Genomic DNA, 22,419 nt, shown 5'->3' with positions numbered 1-22,419 from the left:
CCAGTGCGATTGCAAGAGCTAGGAGAGCTTCTACCATTAGAGTATACCAGTCGAAGTGGGAAGTCTTTCGAGACTGGTGCAAGTCAGCATATGTGTCCTCGTCCAGTACCTCTGTAGCCCAAATCGCAGATTTTCTTTTACATCTGAGAAAGGTTCGCTCCCTTTCAGCTCCCACGATTAAGGACTACAGGAGCATGTTGGCTTCGGTCTTTCGACATAGAGGCTTAGATCTTTCCAACAATAAAGATCTCCAAGATCTCCTTAAGTCTTTTGAGACCTCTAAGGAACGTCGTTTGTCAACTCCTGGATGGAACTTAGACGTGGTCCTAAGGTTCCTCATGTCAGACAGGTTTGAGCCATTACATTCAGCCTCCCTGAAGGATCTCACCCTCAAGACACTTTTCCTAGTGTGCTTGGCTTCGGCTAAAAGGGTCAGTGAACTTCATGCCTTTCGTAAGAACATCGGCTTTTCTACAGAAAAAGCCACTTGTTCACTTCAACTTGGTTTCCTGGCCAAAAATGAACTGCCTTCTCGTCCTTGGCCTAAATCTTTTGATATTCCTTGCTTATCAGAGATCGTAGGCAACGAACTGGAAAGAGTATTATGTCCTGTTAGAGCTCTTAAGTTCTATTTAGCTCGTACTAAGTCATTACGAGGTAAATCTGAGGCATTATGGTGCTCAGTTAAGAAACCATCATTGCCTATGTCAAAGAATGCTTTGTCATATTTTATCAGATTTTTAATACGAGAAGCTCATTCTCACTTGAATGAGAAAGACCAATGTTTGCTTAAGGTTAAGACGCACGAAGTTAGAGCTATAGCAACCTCCGTGGCCTTCAAGCAAAATAAATCTCTGCAAAGTATTATGGACGCGACTTTTTGGAGAAGCAAGTCAGTGTTCGCGTCACTTTACTTAAAAGATGTCCAGACTCTTTACGAGGACTGCTACACACTGGGTCCATTCGTTGCAGCGAGTGCAGTAGTGGGTGAGGGTTCTACCACTACATTCCCTTAATTCCAATATCCTTTTAATCTGTCTCTTGAAATGTTTTTAATCTTGTTTTTGGGTTGTACGGAAGGCTAAGAAGCCTTTCGCATCCTGGTTGATTTGGCAGGTGGTCAAATGTCATTTCTTGAGAGCGCCCAGATTAGGGGTTTGATGAGGTCCTATTTTATGGGTTGCAGCCCTTAATACTTCAGCTCCTGGGAATCTTTCAGCATCCTAAGAGGATCGCTGGGCTTCGTGAGGAAGACAGACTAATAAGGCAGAGTAATCGTCTAAGTCAACTTCCTTACCAGGTACCTTTATATATTTGGGTTTTGTTATGATATAACTGTCAAAAACTCTAATTAGGCATATACGCTGTAAACTTAATTAACTCTGGTCTCTACCCACCACCATGGGTGTGAATCAGCTATTATATATTCACCGGCTAAGTTAAATATTTAAAAATGATATTTTAATTATAAAATAAATTTTTGAATATACTTACCCGGTGAATATATAAATTAAAGGCCCCCCCTTCCTCCCCGATAGAGACCCAGCGGGATGAGAAAAAATTGGGTCTGTTTACATGTATATACGGTATCTGGCCGATAGTTGGCGCTGGTGGGCACACCCGCAACCTTCATAGCGATCGCTCGCGAGTTTTTGTGTGTGTTTTCTGTCGAGCCGCTGGAGCAGCAGCTATTATATATTCACCGGGTAAGTATATTCAAAAATTTATTTTATAATTAAAATATCATGTTGTTGAGTGGACTCACTTCTCATTTCTGTTTATTGGTTTAATAAAGTTTACTTTTTCTTGTTATTCACCCTAATTATTTTGCTTTGGTTTTTCTCAATGAAAATATATTCCATATTTTTTCCATACTGGGCTGATTTCTCTATTGGGGTCTTTTGTTATGTGACATTCTGCTAATAGTAAAAATAATTACACAGTATTGTAACAATAAAAATAACAATATTAATAATAATAAAGCAACATGAGATAAGAGTTAAAACCAAAATAGCTATGAACATGAACTAGATAGTAATATCTTACCTGATGAGTTTTAGCAATTCTGAAAGGTGAGGCATCTCCCTGAAACATTGCTGACATGAAGGAACAATGTGTTAGATTAGCCGCTCTGATTTCAGTGCACGCCAAATGGTCTAAGTTCTTGAAATCTAATTTATGTTTACAATAATCAAACATGTGTATCAGTTCATGAGTAAGAACTCCTTGGGTAAGACCTTCAGACCTCGCCACATTTTGACAGATGACCACCTGCAATGGGGAAATTGTTTCAGTTTAAACAAAATTAGGCGATAACGTAAAGATTACACTATTTCAATTCTTTATTTCTACCAATAAACAATTTCTAATGAGGAGGGATGGCTTCATTATATACAAAAAAGACAAGTCATTGCCATATTTATTCCCAACTACTTGATGGAGAACAGAACCCATGTGTTCATAAATAAAACTATTGAATAAAACATCCGTACACATACAGCACCAATCAGCATTACCTAATATACTGTATTGTACTGTTCTTAAGATTTAAAACTCGGTAACTGGAACCGAGATTTTTTCATAGAAGCTCCATGACAACAAGACATACTGTCTCCCTTCTTCATCACAAAAATAGCATAATACAAATAATTATATAATGGCAAACTTGATACTTTTGGACATTTTGCAGATCTAGAATAACTCCTCACCTGGTTCAGTTCTGGATCATAACCCCCACTCACTGAAACGTCACAAACCTCACATGAGATGTGCCTGGTAAGGTCAACTTCACTAGAAATAACAAAATCATATTTATTCTTTCATTTATCAGGAAGAGATAACCTTCATATTTAAAAGGCATTTTGCAAAACCCAAAAAACTTTTACATTAAAAATAACTATCTATGCCAATCATAAATTACTGTGAATGTGACTACATAAAAAAAAAACCTTCTACTGTACACTTATAAATATACCAAATTTCCTCATAATCTTTGGATATTGTGATCTCTTTAAGTATTATATTGTCAGCATTTTCTAAAGGAGACTGAAGAATATTGAGGAAAATATGGAACAAAAACAAAAGCACAAAGGTGCTTCCTTATTAATTGTTGAAGTGAAATGCCCCTATATTTTGCTGAGTTAGCTAACTCAGCATAAGCATTCAAAATTTAGATAAAAAGCAGAAACAATAGTTATATACTCGAGGATATGAAACAAGGATAGGCAAACTAAATAAAAATGCAAATAAAAGCATAGTACAGTATTTGTATTAGAGATGAATTTTTCACCGAGTATCACTAGTTCACTGAGTATATACAAATACAATACTGTACACTAAATTCAAACTACAATGTGTCCTGATAATACTAAAAAAAAAATCTTCAGAATACTGTAGTGTAAAAACAAAAGGATAAAGAAAAAATTAATTTAAAGATCAATAAGGAAGAAAAAACTAAAAAAATAAAACTCAAAACCATTCATACTACAGTTTTATGCCAAATAAACCTTTGATTAGAGTATGTAGTCTGTTTTGTGATGGTATAATTTATGTTGTGTGACTTTACAAACTTAAATAACTCAGGAAGTAGGCCTACTGAACTATATTTAATCACAGCTCTTTTTTTTCATTAAGATCACAGCCAAAAACTGTTCCACCTAAGCAGTTGACTTACCATCCAGATGATTTCAATGCTGACAACATGAGTTTCACAGCAGGACCTGCAAATACAGTACAAAATAATAATTTTAAAAAAATCAAGCTTAACTTATTTTTTTGTGATACGCTTTAAAAGCAAAATGCAAGGCTTGACATACTAGTAATAACCAAATTATTTTCTTATGAAGTTAAACTATCAGTACTGTATTGTATATCAATGCAAACTTGAAATTGTCATTTAAGCCACAGGATGTTCTTCATTCATTTTTTTTATACCAACAGTTGTTAATATCTAAGAAAACTACAATAAATATGGTATAGTGATACAATGACCATACAAGCCCCCCCCCCACCATACGAGCAAGCCGGCGAGCAAATTTTTGCATTGAGATACGAGCACAAACTTGAGATACGAGCTCGCTTATAGATGCTGACGCTAGGTGGCCGAGCGCCTGCGAGTACTCTAAGCCCGCATCACTCGTTCATTTCACGTAATCATCGACTTTGATGTTGTCTTTGTGTTATTTACGTGATTTTAACTGTTTATTTGTGAACATTCTTCATAATAAGTGATGGGTCATAAGAAAGGGAGGGGTAATGTTAGCAGTGAGAAGAAAAAAATCATGATGACGATAGAGCTGAAGCTTGAAATTATCGAGAAACATGAGTGTGGTGTCCACGTAAGTGAGTTAGCATGCCATTACGAGCCTAGTACCTCGATGTTATGTGCAATCCTCAAACAATGAAAAAATACAAATAAAACAGTATAAAAAGTAAATAAGAATAAAAGATTTTAAAAGTTCAGTTAAGTTAATTTTAAGTTTGTTATGCTATGTGTAAGAAACAGTATATATGGTACCATTTAACTCTCTCTCCTTTCCTCCATCTCCGCACACACCACTGTTAGCCGCTACTATCTGTCTCGAAGGTAAGTACTCCATAATAAAGCCACATTTTATTGATCACAGTCCACCAATCATTTATGTCATTTTGTGAGTGCATGTAAAGTATTACAGCAATTAAAAGCATGTTTTTCCATTGTAATATAATGGATTTGGGTGGTTTTAAGAGGGCGGGAATGAATTAAATTTTTTTCAGTTATTTTATATGGGAAAAATTGACTTGAGATACGAGTTAATTGACATCCAAGTTCAGTCCTGGAATACATTATGCTCGTATGTCAAGGTATTACTGTAGTAGGTTGGCCAGGGTTCCTGCTAGAGAATTATTGGGTCCTTTGACTGGCCAAGACAGTACTGCATTGGATTGGATCAATTTCAAGCAATTGTTCTTTAGTCTTGGGTAGTGCCATAGCCTCTGTACTATGACCTTCCACTGTCTTGGATTAGAGTTCTCTTGCTTAATAAAACACTCAGGCAAGCTGTTCTATCTTATTTCGCTTTCTCTTGTTTTTATGGGGGCATAAAAACAAGAATAGTGCCAACGTTATCCCTGCGTGTCGTAAGAGGCGACTAAAAGGGACGGGACGAGGGGGCTGGGAACCTCCTCTCCTGTATCTACATCCTGTGAGACATCGACAAAGAGATGGAGCTGGGGGGAGAGTGACTGCTCCCCGCACTCTAGTTTTGGGGTGTTTGAATGTGCGTGGATGTAGTACGATAGAGAGTAAAAGATGTGAAATTGGAAGTATGTTTAGGAATAGAAGGATGGATGTATTAGCCTTGTGTGAGACGAAGATAAAAGGAAAGGGTGAAGTGATGTTTGGTGAAATGTTTGGTAGAGTGTCTGGGATTGAAAGGGGAAGAGCGAGAGAGGGTGTGGCTTTATTGCTGAGTGAATGGATGACAGGTAAAGTAGTGGAATGGAAGGAGATATCATCTAGGTTAATGTGGGTAAGGGTTAGGTTGGGTAGGGAATGTTGGGCGTTTGTCAGTGCATATGGGCCAGGTAGTGAGAAAAGTGAAGAAGAGCGGAATGAGTTCTGGAATGAATTAACTAGGTGGGTAGAAGGAATTATGTAGTTGTCATGAGTGACTTAAATGCTAGAGTGGGCGCTGGAGAGGTAGAAGGTGTCATTGGGAAGTATGGCGTACCAGGAGAAAATGAGAGTGGTGAGAGACTGGTAGATGTGTGTGTTGAGCAAGAGATGGTGATAAGTAATAGCTTTTTCAAAAAGAAAGATAAAAATAAGTATACTGTACATGGGTAAGAGTGGCAAATGGAAGAGTAGTAGAAAGGGCATTAATGGATTATGTGTTGATAACTAAAAGAATGTTTGGAAGATTGAAAGACGTGCACGTGTTTAGGGGTATGGCTAACGGTATGTCTGATCATTTTTTGGTGGAAGGAAAATTGGTTGTAGCAAAAGAGTGGGGGAATAGAGTAGGTGGATGTAAAAGGGAGGTAGTGAGGGTTGAAGAGCTAATAAAACCGGGGGTAAAAAGTAAATATCAGGAAAGGTTGAAAATGATATATGACGAAGTGAAAGTAAGAGAAACTGGCTATTTAGAGGAGGAGTGGAAGTTAGTAAAAGAAAATTTTGTTGGGATTGCAAGTGATGTGTGTGGAAAGAAGGTTGTTGGAGGCAGCATGAGGAAGGGCAGTGAATGGTGGAATGAAGGAGTGAAGGTAAAAGTGGAAATGAAAAAGAGGGCTTTTGAAGAATGGCTGCAGAGTAATAGTATAGAGAAGTATGAAAAATATAAAGAGAAAAATGTGGAAAAAAGCGCAAGGTACGTGAGGCAAAGAGGGCAGCTGACCTGAGGTGGGGTCAGGGATTAGGTCATTCATATGAAGAGAATAAGAAGAAGTTTTGGAAAGAAGTGAAGAGAGTGAGGAAGGCTGGCTCAAGAATGGAAGAGACAGTAAAAGATGGAAATGGAAGGTTGTTAAGAGGAGAGGAGGCAAGGAAAAGATGGGCGGAATATTTTGAAAGTTTACTGAATGTTGAGGATAATAGGGAGGCAGATATAATTGCTATTGCAGGTGTTGAGGTGCCAGTGATGGGAGATGAGAATGAGAGAGAGATTACAATAGATGAAGTGAGGAGAGCACAAGATGAAACGAGAGTAGGAAAAGCGTCTGGTATGGATGATGGTGTGAGAGCTGAGATGTTGAAGGAGGGGGGTGTGACTGTACTTGAATGGTTGGTGAGATTGTTTAATATGTGTTTTGTGTTGTCAATGGTACCAGTAGATTGGGTTTGTGCATGTATTGTACCACTATATAAGGGTAAGGGAGATGTGCATGAGTGTTGTAATTCAAGAGGTATTAGTTTGTTAAGCGTAGTTGGAAAAAGTGTATGGTAGAGTATTGATTAATAGGATCAAGGATAAAACAGAGAATGCAATTTTGGAAATACAGGTGGTTTTAGAAGAGGTAAGGGTTGTATGAATCAGATTTTTACAGTTAGGCAGATATGCGAGAAATATTTAGCAAAAGGTAAGGTGTATGTTGCGTTTATGGATCTGGAGAAAGCGTATGATAGAGTTGATAGGGAAGCAATGTGGAATGTGATGAGGTTATATGGAGCTGGTGGAAGGTTGTTGCAAGCAGTGAAAAGTTTCTACAAAGGTAGTAAAGCATGTGTTAGGATAGGAAATGAATTGAGTGATTGGTTTCCGGTGAGAGTGGGGCTGAGACAGGGCTGTGTAATGTCGCCGTGGTTGTTTAACTTGTATGTTGATGGAGTGGTGAGAGAGGTGAATGCTCGAGTGCTTGGACGAGGATTAAAACTGGTAGACGAGAATGACCATGAATGGGAGGTAAATCAGTTGTTGTTTGCGGATGATACTGTACTGGTTGCAGACACAGAAGAGAAGCTTGGACGATTAGTGATTGAATTTGGAAGAATGTGTGAGAGGAGGAAGTTGAGAGTTAATGGGGGTAAGAGTAAGGTTATGAGATGTACGAGAAGGAAGGTGGTGCAAGGTTGAATGTCATGTTGAATGGAGAGTTACTTGAGGAGGTGGATCAGTTACGTACTTGGGGTCTGTTGTTGCAGCAAATGGTGGAGTGGAAGCAGATGTACGTCAGAGAGTGAATGAAGGTTGCAAAGTGTTGGGGGCAGTTAAGGGAGTAGTAAAAAATAGAGGGTTGGGCATGAATGTAAAGAGAGTTCTATATGAGAAAGTGATTGTACCAACTGTGATGTATGGATCGGAGTTGTGGGGAATGAAAGTGATGGAGAGACAGAAATTGAATGTGTTTGAGATGAAGTGTCTAAGGAGTATGGCTGGTGTATCTCGAGTAGATAGGGTTAGGAACGAAGTGGTGAGAGTGAGAACGGGTGTAAGAAATGAGTTAGCAGCCAGAGTGGATATGAATGTGTTGAGGTGGTTTGGCCATGTTGAGAGAATGGAAAATGGATGTCTACTAAAGAAGGTGATGAATGCAAGAGTTGATGGGAGAAGTACAAGAGGAAGGCCAAGGTTTGGGTGGATGGATGGAGTGAAGGAAGCTCTGGGTGATAGGAGGATAGATGTGAGAGAGGCAAGAGAGCGTGCTAGAAATAGGAATGAATGGCGAGCGATTGTGACGCAGTTCCGGTAGGCCCTGCTGCTGCCTCCGATGCCTTAGATGACCGCGGAGGTAGCAGCAGTAGGGGATTCAGCATTATGAAGCTTCATCTGTGGTGGATAATGTGGGAGGGTGGGCTGTGACACCCTAGCAGTACCAGCTGAATTCGGTTGAGTCCCTTGTTAGGCTGGGAGGAACGTAGAGAGTAGAGGTCCCCTTTTTGTTTTTGTTTCTTTGTTGATGTCGGCTACCCCCCAAAATTGGGGGAAGTGCCATGGTATATGTATGTATGTATATATGAAATATATAATCTAATGTTATTACTGTTAAAATATTTTATTTTGATTGTCTATTACATGTCTTTTAGTTTGTTTATTTCCTTGTTTCCTTTCTTTATTGGGCTATTTTTCCCTCTTGGAGCCCTTGGGCTTTAGAGCATCTTGCGTTTCCAACTAGGGTTATAGCATAGCTTGTAACAACAACAATAACAACATCAATAATAAAAACAAAATTAATAATAATAAAGGGATTTTGACGTAGGAAAAATCTATTTCTGGGCGAGGGACCTGTGCCGCCCAGTGAATAAGCTCCTATTAGCACTTATTCTTAGGTAATTTACTGCTAAATATACCAGAGTAAAAATGTAAAGGAGTGCTAGGTTAACTAGCTCGCTCACCTATTGGTGTCGGTATAGAATTGGGCGTATAATCCAGAGGTCCCGCACTATTTAGATTCATCCACGACAAAGACCCCAATAGAGGAGAGCCGTTCAACCTCACTCGGCACCACCAACTCTGCATCCGCTCAGAACCCAACTCCTTAGCACCCAAAGTTTGGGGACTCCAAGGGAGAGGAGCTGGGAGGGTTCACTGGGCGGCACAGGTCCCTCGCCCAGAAATAGATTTTTCCTACGTCAAAATCCCTTTTCTGGGCTTGAACCTGTGCCGGCCAGTGAATATATACAAGAGAAATGTCACCAAACTTGCAAAATAAAGGAAAAAACATAAGCATAAGGGAAATACAAGTTGCTTTAATCAGAGATGAGTGCCAAAAACAGCTATAAGGGTATCTTAAAAAGAACATAAATCCACTTGGTAGAACAATTGACAAAAAAAGGTAAGGTATAATAATGCCGTGAGTGATGATATATACAGATACTCAGGAGTCAAAAATTTACAAATATAATAATAGTAATCAGGTGCGAAACCAACGAATACAAATAGGGTATAAATGAGGCAGGTAAGGGGGAGAGATAAAATGACAAGGAATTAACATGTGAGTTACCTGGGGGTAACTACGCTCCCTGCAGCTACTGTAGGAAATTTAAGGGCTTCCAAATGTTTAAGGTAGTGTTTCTTGAACACTGAGGGTGACTTCCACCCTGTATATCTGGAAAGATCCGTAAAATTCATGTGGTGAAAAAGTTCACCGAAGTAGCAACCGCTCTGATATCATGTGCAAGAGGAAAAGAGTCAGGGCTAGCTTGTTTAATAAAATACAAGATTTGTTGCCTGATCCCTTTAATGGTAATGGTACCGCCTTGTTCTCTAACGAATAGAGGCCCCGAGGAGTTAGAGGAGGTCCGGGATAAATAAGACCTAAGAGTAGTAACAGGGCACAGAGACGGATCTTGCGTGAGGGGAACAATTTTCCAGGAGGACCATCTGTTCTGAGGGTCTTCGTTCTTAGCTAAAAAGAATTTGTTAGGTGAAAGAAGGACCTCTCCCAAAGGAAGGAACTCAATATGACCCGGGTCTCTTGACAAAGCTGCCAGTTCAGAAATTCTTGCCCCGGAAGCCAAACTCACCAGGAAAAGTGTTTTCCTGAGAAGGGGAATGTAATCACAAGAACTGTTAATGGTATCAGAAGCCAATTTGAGTACATCATTAAGGAACCAGGTAACCGGGGTAGGACGAGTAACCGGTTTCAGTCTGGCACAGGCTTTCGGAATTGAAGCTAACAAAGAGTCGGTTAAGTCTATGTTAAAACCCACTAGGAAGATCTTTTTCAAGGCAGATTTAATAGTGGTGATAGTATTGGCTGCCAGACCTGATTCTAATAAAGTTCTAAAGAAAGTGACTGTAAGGTTCAAGTTCATACAGTGTACGTCTGAGTCTATCAAAAATTTAGCCAACTTTTTAACCGCAGAATCATATTGGCGGATGGTGGAATCCCGTTTATCTGATTCTAGGAACAGGGTGTTTTGAGGATCGATATTGGCACCATGCATGGCCGCAAACTTCATGAAGTCCATAAAGTTAGGGCGCTCTGAATGTTTGAGAAAGCGTACACAATGCGTGTTTGTACTATCTGAGACAGAACCGGATTGGGTATCGGGTGAGGATGTAGTCTCAACTCTCGCAGGAGAGGGTACCAATTGCTCTTGGGCCAGTTGGGTGCGACCAAGGCTACTCGTCCCTTGAAGGATCTCAGTTTGTCTAGGACTTTCAGTAAAAGATTCACCGGGGAAAAGAGATAAATCCTTTCCCAGATGTCCCAATTCTGTGACATGGCGTCTGTGGCGTAGGCCTGAGGGTCTAGATTGGGAGCCACATATACTCTCAATTTGTGGTTGGACTCCGTGGCGAAGAGGTCCACTTGGAGACCCGGAACCCGAGAGAGAATCCACCGGAATGACTTTAGATCGAGTGACCATTCCGATTCTAGAGGGGAGGTCCGGGACAAGGCGTCTGCAACTACGTTCCGGACTCCCGCCAGGTGGACAGCTGAAAGATGCCAATGGTTCGAGGCTGCTAGGGAGAATATGGCTACTAGAACATGGTTCAGAGGCCCTGATTTTGATCCGCCTCTGTTGAGGCAGCGGACCACCACTTCGCTGTCGAGAACCAGACGAAGGTGTTGTCTCTTGGATGGAGCGAGACGTTTCAGGGTTAGAAGAACTGCCATGGCCTCCAGCACATTGATGTGGAATTGGCGGAATAAGGGAGACCAAAGACCTTGAACTTTCCTGAGCTGAGAATAGCCTCCCCAACCTGATAGGGATGCGTCCGTGTGAATGACTAACTTCGGAGGCGGAAATCGAAGGGGAACTGACTTTGACAGATTGATGGCCCTTGTCCAAGGTAGAAGTCTTTCCCGGAGAATGGGAGGAAGGCGGACTTTCCTGTCCCGGAGCTTCCGGTTCGCCCTCGAACGCCAGACACGATTGATATCTTTCAATTTTGCTTTCAGAAGTAGATCCGTCACTGAAGCAAATTGAAGGGACCCTAAGATCCTCTCTTGGAGTCGTCTGGAACTTACTTTGTCTTTGAGAAAGCGTTTGGTGTTCATTGCAATCTCTAACCTCTTGGGTTTGGGAAGACACAGAGTGTGAGATATAAGATCCCATTGCAGGCCGAGCCATTGGAACTTTGATTTCGGAAGAAGACGGGACTTCTTGAAGTTGATCTGGAAGCCTAGAGATTGAAGGTATTGGATGACTCTGTGAGTGGCTTTTAGGCAATTTTGGGAGGTGTCTGACCAAATGAGCCAGTCGTCCAGATAGGCTACTACTTGAATCCCTTGATTTCTGAGTTCCTGAACAGCAACTTCTGCTAACTTTGTGAAGATCCTTGGGGCGATGTTGAGCCCGAAAGGCATCACCTTGAAGGAGTAATTTTTGTTTCCTAGGCGGAAGCCTAGATACGGACGGAAGTGTCTCGCTATCGGGACGTGATAATAGGCGTCTGTAAGATCGATAGAGGTGGTGACGGCCCCACGGGGAAGTAAGGTCCGCACCTGCGAGACGGTAAGCATTCGAAACTTGTCGCATTGAATGGACAAGTTGAGAAGGGATAGGTCTAGAATCACTCTTCTCTTGTCCGAATCCTTCTTCGGGACACTGAACAGCCGACCCTGAAACTTCAGGTGTTTCGTTTCTTGTATGGCGTTCTTTTGTAACAGGTCCTGGACAAATTCGACTAGGTCCGGAGTGGAATGTTGATGAAATCTGTTCGGAGGAGGAGGTCCTTGAATCCAACTCCACCCTAGTCCCTTGGAGATGATACTGAAAGCCCAGGGACTGAACCTCCATTTGTTGCGGAAGGCATAAAGCCTCCCCCCTACCCGCTGCACCTCAGTATTGGCTTGAGGAGTTGCCTCCACGTCCACCTCGGAAGTTCTTTCCCTTGCGAAAGAATCTACCTCTACCTCTGTTCTGGTTTGAACCACGGTGGTAGCCTCTACCTCTGTTATAACTCTGGGAAGAGCCTTGAGCCTCATAAGACTGGTTAAAGGCTGGAGAGGTGATGGAGGCACCGGGAAGCTGGCTCTTAGGGAGCAGAACGGTGACATAGTCGTCCGATGAAGGAGCCTGAGAGGTGGAAGGCTGTGCAGGAGCAGCAGGAGATGGAGGAAGAGGCTGACGGAAAACGGACGAACTACTCTGCTGTTGCCGGAACTGGGTGGAGGTATACGGGCGGAGCTTCTTCCTACCCCGGGCTTGGTAATTTGCGGGATCATATTTCCGCTTAGGAGTCAAACCCCAACGGGCTTTAAGGCTCTGATTAACTCTAGTAGCCTCTGCCAAGACTTCCTCCACAAGATCCTCAGGGAAAAGATTTGAACCCCAGCAAGAGGACCGGATAAGTTTATTCGGCTCGTGCCTAATAGTCGCCTCGGCCAGGACGTGTTTGCGGCACCTACGTTTAGCAATAGCAAAGTCATATAAATCGAAATATAACGACTGCAAAGTAGCCTTATTGAGAGACTTAAAGATACTCTCAGTATCATAAGTTAAGGCTATCGACTCCGTAGACGTGGCCAAGTTCAAAGTTCGACCAACACGTAGGCGGGAATCATACTCCTGTTTAATAAGGGATTCCGGGAGACGGGGAAGCCGTTCACTAAACATAACTGAAGCACAGTCCGCTGTTAGCTTGCCAGAAGTAAAGGTGGTATGGACATTGTCCCAACACTCATTACCTGAAGGAAGAAGGAGGGAGATCGGATCCACCTCTCGGATGGGAGGCAAGGGCTTCTCCTCCAGAGCATATTGGAAAGCAAGCTCTGCCACCTTATTGACGCATGGAGTCACGGTGTTCTTGTCCATTAAGAACATTGTGAAAGAACTTTTATGAGGCGTCAACATGGTATTGGTGCAACCAATATCATTCAGAAACCTAGCCCAAACAGATTGGGCTTGTTCTTTTGGGAAAATGACAGTCTCTTTGGGGACCTTATCCAGCCGAACCAGAGCTTCCTCGGTAAGCCTGGCATAACCATGAAATGGAAATGCGAGACCAGGAGGAAAGAATTCAAAATCCTCTAGAGGACGAGTACCAAGACCTTCCAATGTTAACATCCCGTCTGAGAATGGGGAATGAAGAGCCATGCGCCAAGGGTTATTCTTGGTAAACGGCGGAAGCTTAGAGGCATCCGGGATGAGAGAGTTTTGAACTCGCTCTGGAGCACCCTGCTCTAATGCCCCAAGTCTCTGACCAATGTTAGAGAACATCGTGTCCATCTTGGCCTGCATTTCCGACACAATCTTGGATTGCATCTCCGACACAATGCGAAGCATGGCTGATTCGGAAAGGCCCGGGCTAGGAGCAGAAGTGGCGGATTGTACTCCCGGGTCGTGAGACTTAGAGGAGGAGCCGGAAGCCTTAGATGACGGGTTTGTATTTGACTTGGAACTATGGGAAGCCTTGTGGGGCTTACGAGCTTTTGGCAAAGTTCTAGATATAGACTTATCTTTGGGGGGAACCGGGTGTGATCGATGAGACGAATCACGGTCCCCAGAAAAACCATGGAAAGAAGAGAGATCAGATGAAGAAGAAAGAGCGGGGCTGAGGATAGGAATCTCAGCGCCGGTAACACCTGCCTCACTTACCACCCTACCTGCATCCGGATCATCCAACAACATAGGTTCAACATCCAGGTTCAAGGAAGCAACATTGTCTTCCAGATCTCCGGGGGCATCCAACGGATCTTGTTCCTGGTCGATGAATCCCGCTATAGTGGCATCAATGTCGGCAATGATGGGTGCCGCAACATGCCTAGCCACAGCGGCTGAAGACTTGGCATTAGGGTAGATCATGGCACAGTAGTCTTCAGATAGGACGTAAGGCTGTTTAGATTTCACGTTTCGGGCAAATCCCCCAACCCATACTTTCAGTGTGGCCCGAGCCGCAGTCTTCTGCTCCGGGGATGCCTGAAATAATAGTGGGAATTACAGAAAGGAAGATTCCCGGCGGTCCTTCAAGACCATAGAAATCTTACTAAATAGTGTATGTATACCAAAAAAGGTAAAATAATTAGAAAGACAACATAGCCAACGGGACTCACCGAATCAGATCCGAGGGTGGTGATGAGGTCAAAACAGACCATACAGTTATCAGGGTGCCAGACCACAATGTCCTCCAGCTGAACTCCGCAGAGGGAGTGAGACCTACATACGGTATGGCCACAAGGCTGATGAAGAACAGCCGCACAGGCCGTCGTCTGACAATGCACCATCTATAAAAAGAATAGTATATGAGAAACTGTAATTCTCTTAAGTAGGGGCGGGTCCGGAGGACCCGGGACTAAACATAAGTCTAACTTAAGACTAGAGCTTAACTATAATACTCTTAAGTAGGGGCGGGTCCGGAGGACCCGGGCCTAAACATAAGTCTAACTTAAGACTAGAGTATAGCTATCCATTCCGGTCGGGCCGGGATCATAAAGAAGGATGCAACAAAGAATTAAGACACATGGTGTCTGATTTCCCGGAGCGAGGTTAAGCCCCGGGCCGGGAAATAAAAGTACATCCATAAACCAATACATATAGGAACTCCGGGATAGTGATCTGTCATATATAATCATATATAATCATAGGAACTGTTATAAATTAAGAGGGGGGCGGAACTGTAGATAAGAACCGCCAACAGAACCCGGAGGGTTTCGTATAACATAATAAAAGTGTGATAGGTGAATATAAAATAGGGTGCACCGGGATCCTACTCTGTTGACCGGTGGCCAACCCGTCTAGACAGAGACGAAACCGCCGGGACACCCGGAGGACAAAGTCCATAAACACTGAACTACCCCCTCTAAAAGGAGGGAAGGCAACGGTCCCCTAGGGGAGGGGGGAGAGAAGCCTAGCCACCCACCTAGCGAGAGGGGGAGCTTGGGGGAGGATCACGTGATACGGAGCAGCAGGGCTACCAACTGACGATCCCCAAACACTACCAAAACAGATCATACGGAGTAATAAGCACAAATATTCATTATAAAAGTAATAGCGTTGAAAAATATATAAATATACACATAAAAAATTAGGGCAAGGCATGCAACATAATAAATAAATCCCAAAGGACAACAACCTGATGGCTTATATAATAAAATTGCCGCCCAGTAACGAAGGTCGGCAAGCCATCTACGATACGTAACTGATATCGGCCCTAAATATGAACCACAAGGGTTCTAAACGCTAAATAATGAATATCCACAATAAAACATATAAAATTTAAACTAATAATAAAAATAATACACTTAGTAACACCGCGAGTGAAACTAAAAGCTCTCAAAACAGGAGTACCAACTGTAAGCGGAATCGAGCAAGACCGAGATGATCGAAGAGAATAAACTCCTATAATTTAAATATTAAACGATCTAGATTGCTCAAAACACAGCAAAACATAGCTTGGTACTTAACTTAGACGGTGTCTCCTGGGAAACCGATGAAGAAGCCATAATCCAGTGAAAAATAAGGCAAAACACGAGAGCACAAAAAAGCGGGTTACAACACAGGCGTGCTAAAAAGGAGTTGGGTTCTGAGCGGATGCAGAGTTGGTGGTGCCGAGTGAGGTTGAACGGCTCTCCTCTATTGGGGTCTTTGTCGTGGATGAATCTAAATAGTGCGGGACCTCTGGATTATACGCCCAATTCTATACCGACACCAATAGGTGAGCGAGCTAGTTAACCTAGCACTCCTTTACATTTTTTCTCTGGTATATTTAGCAGTAAATTACCTAAGAATAAGTGCTAATAGGAGCTTATTCACTGGCCGGCACAGGTTCAAGCCCAGAAATAATAATAATAATAAAATAATAATAGTGATAATAAAATGTTATTTTTATTAATAAAATAAATTTTTTAATATACTTACCCGGTGATCATATAGCTGCAACTCTGTTGCTCAACAGAAAAATCTACGGTCAAAATACGCCAGCGATCGCTATGCAGGTGGGGGTGTACATCAACAGCACCATCTGTCGAGCAGGTACTTAGTACTCCAAGCAAACAAAGAACCAATTTTCTCCTCGGTCCACTGGGTCTCTATTGGGGAGGAAGGGAGGGTCCTTTAATATATGATCACCGGGTAAGTATATTCAAAAATTTATTTTATTAATAAAAATAACATTTTTCAATATTAAACTTAGCCGGTGATCATATAGCTGATTCACACCCAGGAGGGTGGGTAGAGACCAGCATTACATGTTTACATTATTATGAGCTAAGTATTTTGTATTTCATTTTAGCAGTTATTCAAAATAACAAACATAAAATAAATAAGTACCTGGTAAGGAAGTCGACTTGAACAATTACTCTGCCTTTTTAAGTATGTCTTCCTTACGGAGCCTCGCGATCCTCTTAGGATGCTGAGCGACCCCTAGGATCTGAAGTATCAAGGGTTGCAACCCATACAACAGGACCTCATCAAAACCTCTAATCTAGGCGCTTCTCAAGAAATGACTTTGACCACCCGCCAAATCAAGTAGGATGCGAAAGGCTTCTTAGCCTTCAGGACAACCCAAAAACAATAATAAAACATTTCAAGAGAAAGATTAAAAAGGTTATGGAATTAGGGAATTGTAGTGGTTGAGCCCTCACCCACTACTGCACTCGTTGCTACGAATGGTCCCAGAGTGTAGCAGTTCTCGTAAAGAGACTGGACATTCTTAAGATAAAAAGACGCGAACACTGATTTGCTTTTCCAATAGGTTGCGTCGATTATACTTTGCAGAGATCTATTTTGTTTAAAGGCCACGGAAGTTGCGACAGCTCTAACTTCGTGTGTCCTTACCTTCAGCAAAGCTTGGTCTTCCTCATTCAGATGGGAATGAGCTTCTCGTATTAACAGTCTGATAAAATAGGATAAAGCATTCTTTGACATAGGCAAAGATGGATTCTTAACTGAACACCATAAAGCTTCAGACGGGCCTCGTAAAGGTTTTTAAATAGAACTTAAGAGCTCTTTCAGGACATAAGACTCTTTCTAGTTCATTTCCAACCATACGATAAGTTTGGAATATCGAACGATATTGGTCAAGGCCGAGAAGGCAGCTCGTGTTTGGCTAGAAAACCAAGTTGTAGAACATGTAGCCGTTTCGGATGAGAATCCGATGTTCTTGCTGAAGGCATGAATCTCACTGACTCTTTTAGCTGTGGCTAAGCATATCAGGAAAAGAGTCTTAAAGGTGAGATCTTTCAGGGAGGCTGATTGTAGCGGTTCGAACCTGTCTGACATAAGGAATCTTAGTACCACGTCTAAATTCCAACCAGGTGTAACCAAACGACGCTCCTTCGTGGTCTCAAAAGACTTAAGGAGGTCCTGTAGATCTTTATTGTTAGAAAGATCTAAGCCTCTGTGACGGAAGACTGATGCCAACATGCTTCTGTAACCCTTGATAGTGGGAGCTGAAAGAGATCGTTCTTTCCTCAGATATAAGAGAAAGTCAGCTATTTGAGTTACAGAGGTACTGGTCGAGGATACGGATACTGACTTGCACCAGTTTCGGAAGATTTCCCACTTCGATTGGTAGACTCTAAGGGTGGATGTTCTCCTTGCTCTAGCAATCGCTCTGGTTGCCTCCTTCGAAAAGCCTCTAGCTCTCGAGAGTCTTTCGATAGTCTGAAGGCAGTCAGACGAAGAGCGTGGAGGCCTTGGTGTACCTTCTTTACGCGTGGCTGACGTAGAAGGTCCACCCTTAGGGGAAGTGTTCTGGGAACGTCTACTAGCCATCGAAGTACCTCGGTGAGCCATTCTCTCGCGGGCCAGAGGGAAGCAACTAGCGTCAACCTTGTCCCTTCGTGAGAGGCGAACTTCTGCAGTACCTTGTTGACAATCTTGAACGGAGGGAATGCATATAGATCTAGGTGTGACCAATCTAGTAGAAAGGCATCTATATGAACTGCTGCTGGGTCCGGGATTGGTGAGCAAATTATTGGGAGCCTCTTGGTCATCGAGGTTGCGAAGAGATCTATGGTTGGCTGGCCCCAGGTGGCCCAAAATCTCTTGCATACATCCTTGTGGAGGGTCCATTCTGTTGGAATTATTTGTCCCTTCCGACTGAGACAATCTGCCATGACATTAAAGTTGCCTTGGATGAACCTCGTTACTAGTGAAATGTCTAGATCTTTTGACCAGATGAGGAGGTCCCCTGCGATCTCGTACAATGTCAGAGAGTAGGTCCCTCCTTGCTTGGAGATGTACGCCAAAGCCGTGGTGTTGTCCGAGTTCACCTCCACCACTTTGCCTTGAAGGAGAGACCTGAAGCTTTTCCAGGTCAGACGTACTGCCAGTAGCTCCTTGCAGTTGAAATGCATTGTCCTTTGACTCGAGTTCCATAATCCCGAGCATTCCCTACCATCTAATGTCGCACCCCAGCCTACGTCCGATGCGTCCGAGAAGAGAACGTGGTTGGGAGTCTGAACAGTCAGGGGAAGACCCTCTCTAAGGTTGATATAGTCCTTTCACCAAGTCAGACAAGACTTTATCTTTCCGGAAACCGGGATCGAGACCCCTTCTAGCGTCTTGTCCTTTTTCCAGTGAAAAGCTAGATGGTATAGAAGAGGACGGAGGTGTAGTCTTCCTAGTGACACAAATTGATCCACGGATGACAGTGTCCCTACCAGACTCATCCACAGCCTGACTGGGCAGCGTTCCTTCTTCAGCATCTTCTGGATGGATAGCAGGGCTGGGGGTTGATCGTCTTGTTCAGCAACGTCCTCATCAGAGGGTTCCTCATCCGAAACTGATGAGGAAACGGCAACGGAGTGGGCAACGTCTGACTCGCTGAATCCGGTCGCACTGGTGGATGCGTGACGGAGCCGGACGCAATATCATGGCACTGCTGCACAGTCTGTGAACTGTCAACAACCATGGGTGTGCGAGGAAGTACAGCGTCAACCCGAAACTGTCTAGACTGTCTGGGTTGTGCAGTCAACACCCTACCGGGTTGCTGAGGTTGACGCACTGCGTCACAACAAGTCACCTGTGCTGGTTGTTGAACGTCTTCCTAGTGACACACTGAACGTCAACAACCACCTCCGAGCGTCGCTTAACGTCAACGTGCGACTGGCAACCCACACTGGGTCGCATCGGTGGAGGAACCACCTCCACTGGCAGACGCGAGTAGGATACCTCAGCGTCAACAGGGCGCACAACCAACCAGTTGGAAGGTTGTTGGCCAGAAGGTTCTTCTCCGCATTTAAGTCCTCTATCAAGGACACAAGCTTGGACTGCATATCTTGCAGCAAAGCCCATTTAGGGTCTACGGGAGCAGGTGTGGCAACAGACGGGGTTAGCGACTGAGGCGGAACCATTTACCATCCCTGGAAGCCTTGTTATGTGTGACATAATAGTACAGCAAAACTTCAAAGGCTCGACAAAAGTTGAGAAGTTGACCTGTAAACAACTTGGAGCGTCTCCTGGCTAGGCGCCAGGGCAAGTCTACCAGAATTGAGAAGTCTATCTGGGCAGAGGCATGAACTCCCAACCCGAGAACTTCTCTCGTGTCCTATCAGACTCTCGCTCTATAAGCCAGTTTAAAAGAAGGGAAATCAAAGGCTGTATCCCTAAAACTCCTCCTGGTGTAAAAACCAGTCGCCTAGCCAACGTAACGCTCTCTAGGAGAGCGAGAGAGCACTAGCTTAACAACAACGGCTTCGAAGTAGCTAGGCCTAGTGTAAGTTCTGACGTTTAGGCGAACGAGGAGCAGCAGTTACAAGATCCGGACGAAGATCCTTAAAAAATCATCATGATTTAATTAAAGTCCATAGGAGGCTAAGCAGCTTAAGGCTCCTCTCCAAATGACAGAGTCCTCAAAGGAATATCAGAACAGCACTTTCTCATCTACAGGAACCTTGTCCGATAAAAGCTAGGTTATCTCAGTGAGTCTCTCACTGGTGCATTAGTAGCAGACCAGAAGGCAATGTCATGTAACTGCTTGACAGTCTGTGAACTGTCAACAACTGAACTGTCAACCACAACAGGTGCGTGAGGACATACAGCACTGGTGCATTAGTAGCAGACCAGAAGGCAACGTCATGTAACTGCTTGACAGTCTGTGAACTGTCAACAACTGAACTGTCAACCACAACAGGTGCGTGAGGACATACAGTGTTCACTAGAGACTGCTTTGACTGTCTATACTGAGCAGTCAACACAACTCTAGAATGCGGAGGTTGACGCACCACGTCAAAACAAAACAACTTAGGTTGTTGTTGTAACTCGCGAACGTCAACGGAGGGTTCCGTGCGTCGCTGAACGTCAACATGCGGCTGGCAGGGTACACTGCGCATGGGTGGCGGGACTCTCACAGCTGGAGTGCGGGAGAAGGTAGCCTCAGCGTCAACTGAACGCACAACCGTGGTTGGTTGTAGGCTAACGGGTGCAGCGTCAACCTTCTCCGCACGATAGTCCTGCATTAAAGATGTTAACTGTGTCTGCATGGTCTGCAGCAAAGACCACTTAGGGTCTACAGTAGCAGGTGCGGCAACAGACGGTGTTACTGCCTGTTGCGGTACCGCTTTGCCTCTCTTAGGAGGTGAGCAGTCGTCAGAAGACTGCAGCGAGTCCGAACTGACCCAGTGGCTACAACTGGGCCGTTGGACTTGCGCGGAAGGGACCGACTTGCGCTTAATAAGCTGCGAGACCTTGGTCCATGGTTTCTTACGAGAAACCTCTTCCGCAGACGAGAAGTAAATGGGCTCTCCCGTCTTTGTGTGGGTGGGGCGATCTTGGGTAGATACGCCCGAAACCACGGAGGGAAACGTCTGTTCGTTGATCAAGGCCTGACGAACCCATAAGTCGTTCGACATTACTTCTCCCCTGGGCTTGGGAGCTTGCAAGAGGTCCCGGACTAGGTGAACAACAGGCACGAACAGACGAACCCTCGGACGCAACACTGTAACACTTTGCGCATATCACTTTATCACTTCGATTTTCTGTTTTGCACTTATTTCACTGAAATCGAAACTTTTACTGATTTCTACCTGAAACACGCAATTCTACCCTTCATTAAAAGGTAGTAATTGCGAAAACAGTCGTATAATGCAGCTCATTAATACTAGCAAAAACAGAAAACATATATAAAGATAAAGAATTCAGTGGCTGGGAAAGAGACTAAACACTAGTTCAAATAAACTACATTTACAATCTCTCACCGCACATAGCCTGGGGACAAGAATAAAACCCTAGAAACGTTTTACCTTCTTCCCCGTACAGCGACTAGGGAGGAGAGTAACACGAGAACAACGTTACCCGCTTGAACGGAACGTTTTTTCTCCTCTCTCTCCCTCCGTCTCTATCTCTCTCTCTCTTTCTCTCTTGATTTCGCACCTGAGAGAAGAGCCCAATTATATATCGTCAAAAAAAAACATGTTACTTGGCTAAAGGAAAAAACTGAAAGGTTTTCCAAATAAAAAGTTCCTTTAATTTAGAATTTAAACCATTTAAGCTAAGAAAGAATGAACGAAACGTCAGAATCGATTTACTCTTACTGCAAAGTGAAATCGTGATACACTCTCTCTATCGTATCGATAGAGCGCATGTTGAACGTCCTGAACGTCAACAACTGCGTAGTCTAAAAAACTAAACGTTAGTTCATCTTTGAAAACAGTACAAAGACTATCAAAGAAATTCTTTCATAAAACATTAAATTTAAAAAGTTTTAAATTCTTTAAAGGCTAAATACAGTGATACCTCGGTACTCGACCATAATCCGTTCGAGATCCGTGTTCGACCTCCGATTTGTTCGAGTACCGAATTTTTTTTCCCCATAAGAAATAATGGTATATATTCTATTCCGTTCCCAAGCACTCGAACAGGCCCAAAATATTAATAAAACGTGTACCTAAACAACAATAATTATCTAAATGTGTATGAAATTGGTCAGAAAATCCTATAAAACAATTTTAAAACCATTTACTGTACTAAAATAAAACAATTTTAAACCATTTTCTGTACTGTAGTGAACATACCTTTGAGCAGCGGTTCGATGGCATACAGGGATGGATGTGGAGAGGATGGAAGGGGGAGGTTACTGCTTGGAAGGAGAGTCCCCTTCCATGATG

At 43.2% G+C, this 22,419-nt stretch overlaps 1 protein-coding gene across 1 annotated transcript in view; it reads right to left on the bottom strand.

Annotated features, from left to right (window-relative positions):
• The window catches only part of LOC137623678 (mitochondrial inner membrane protease ATP23 homolog), an 83,030-nt gene that overhangs the window by 42,180 nt on the left and 18,431 nt on the right, over positions 1 to 22,419 (bottom strand). The window contains exons 4-6 of the mRNA XM_068354507.1: positions 3,674 to 3,719; positions 2,709 to 2,790; positions 2,047 to 2,271 (exon numbers count right to left, since the gene is read on the bottom strand). Coding sequence (XP_068210608.1) covers positions 2,047 to 2,271; positions 2,709 to 2,790; positions 3,674 to 3,719 — 353 coding nt within the window. The remainder of the gene's footprint in view (positions 1 to 2,046; positions 2,272 to 2,708; positions 2,791 to 3,673; positions 3,720 to 22,419) is intronic.

The sequence above is a fragment of the Palaemon carinicauda genome, chromosome 30 (assembly GCF_036898095.1).
Source record: "Palaemon carinicauda isolate YSFRI2023 chromosome 30, ASM3689809v2, whole genome shotgun sequence".
Lineage (NCBI taxonomy): Eukaryota > Metazoa > Arthropoda > Malacostraca > Decapoda > Palaemonidae > Palaemon > Palaemon carinicauda.
The sequence above is the reverse complement of the archived record's forward strand: the minus strand, read 5'-3'. Positions and strand labels throughout refer to the sequence as shown.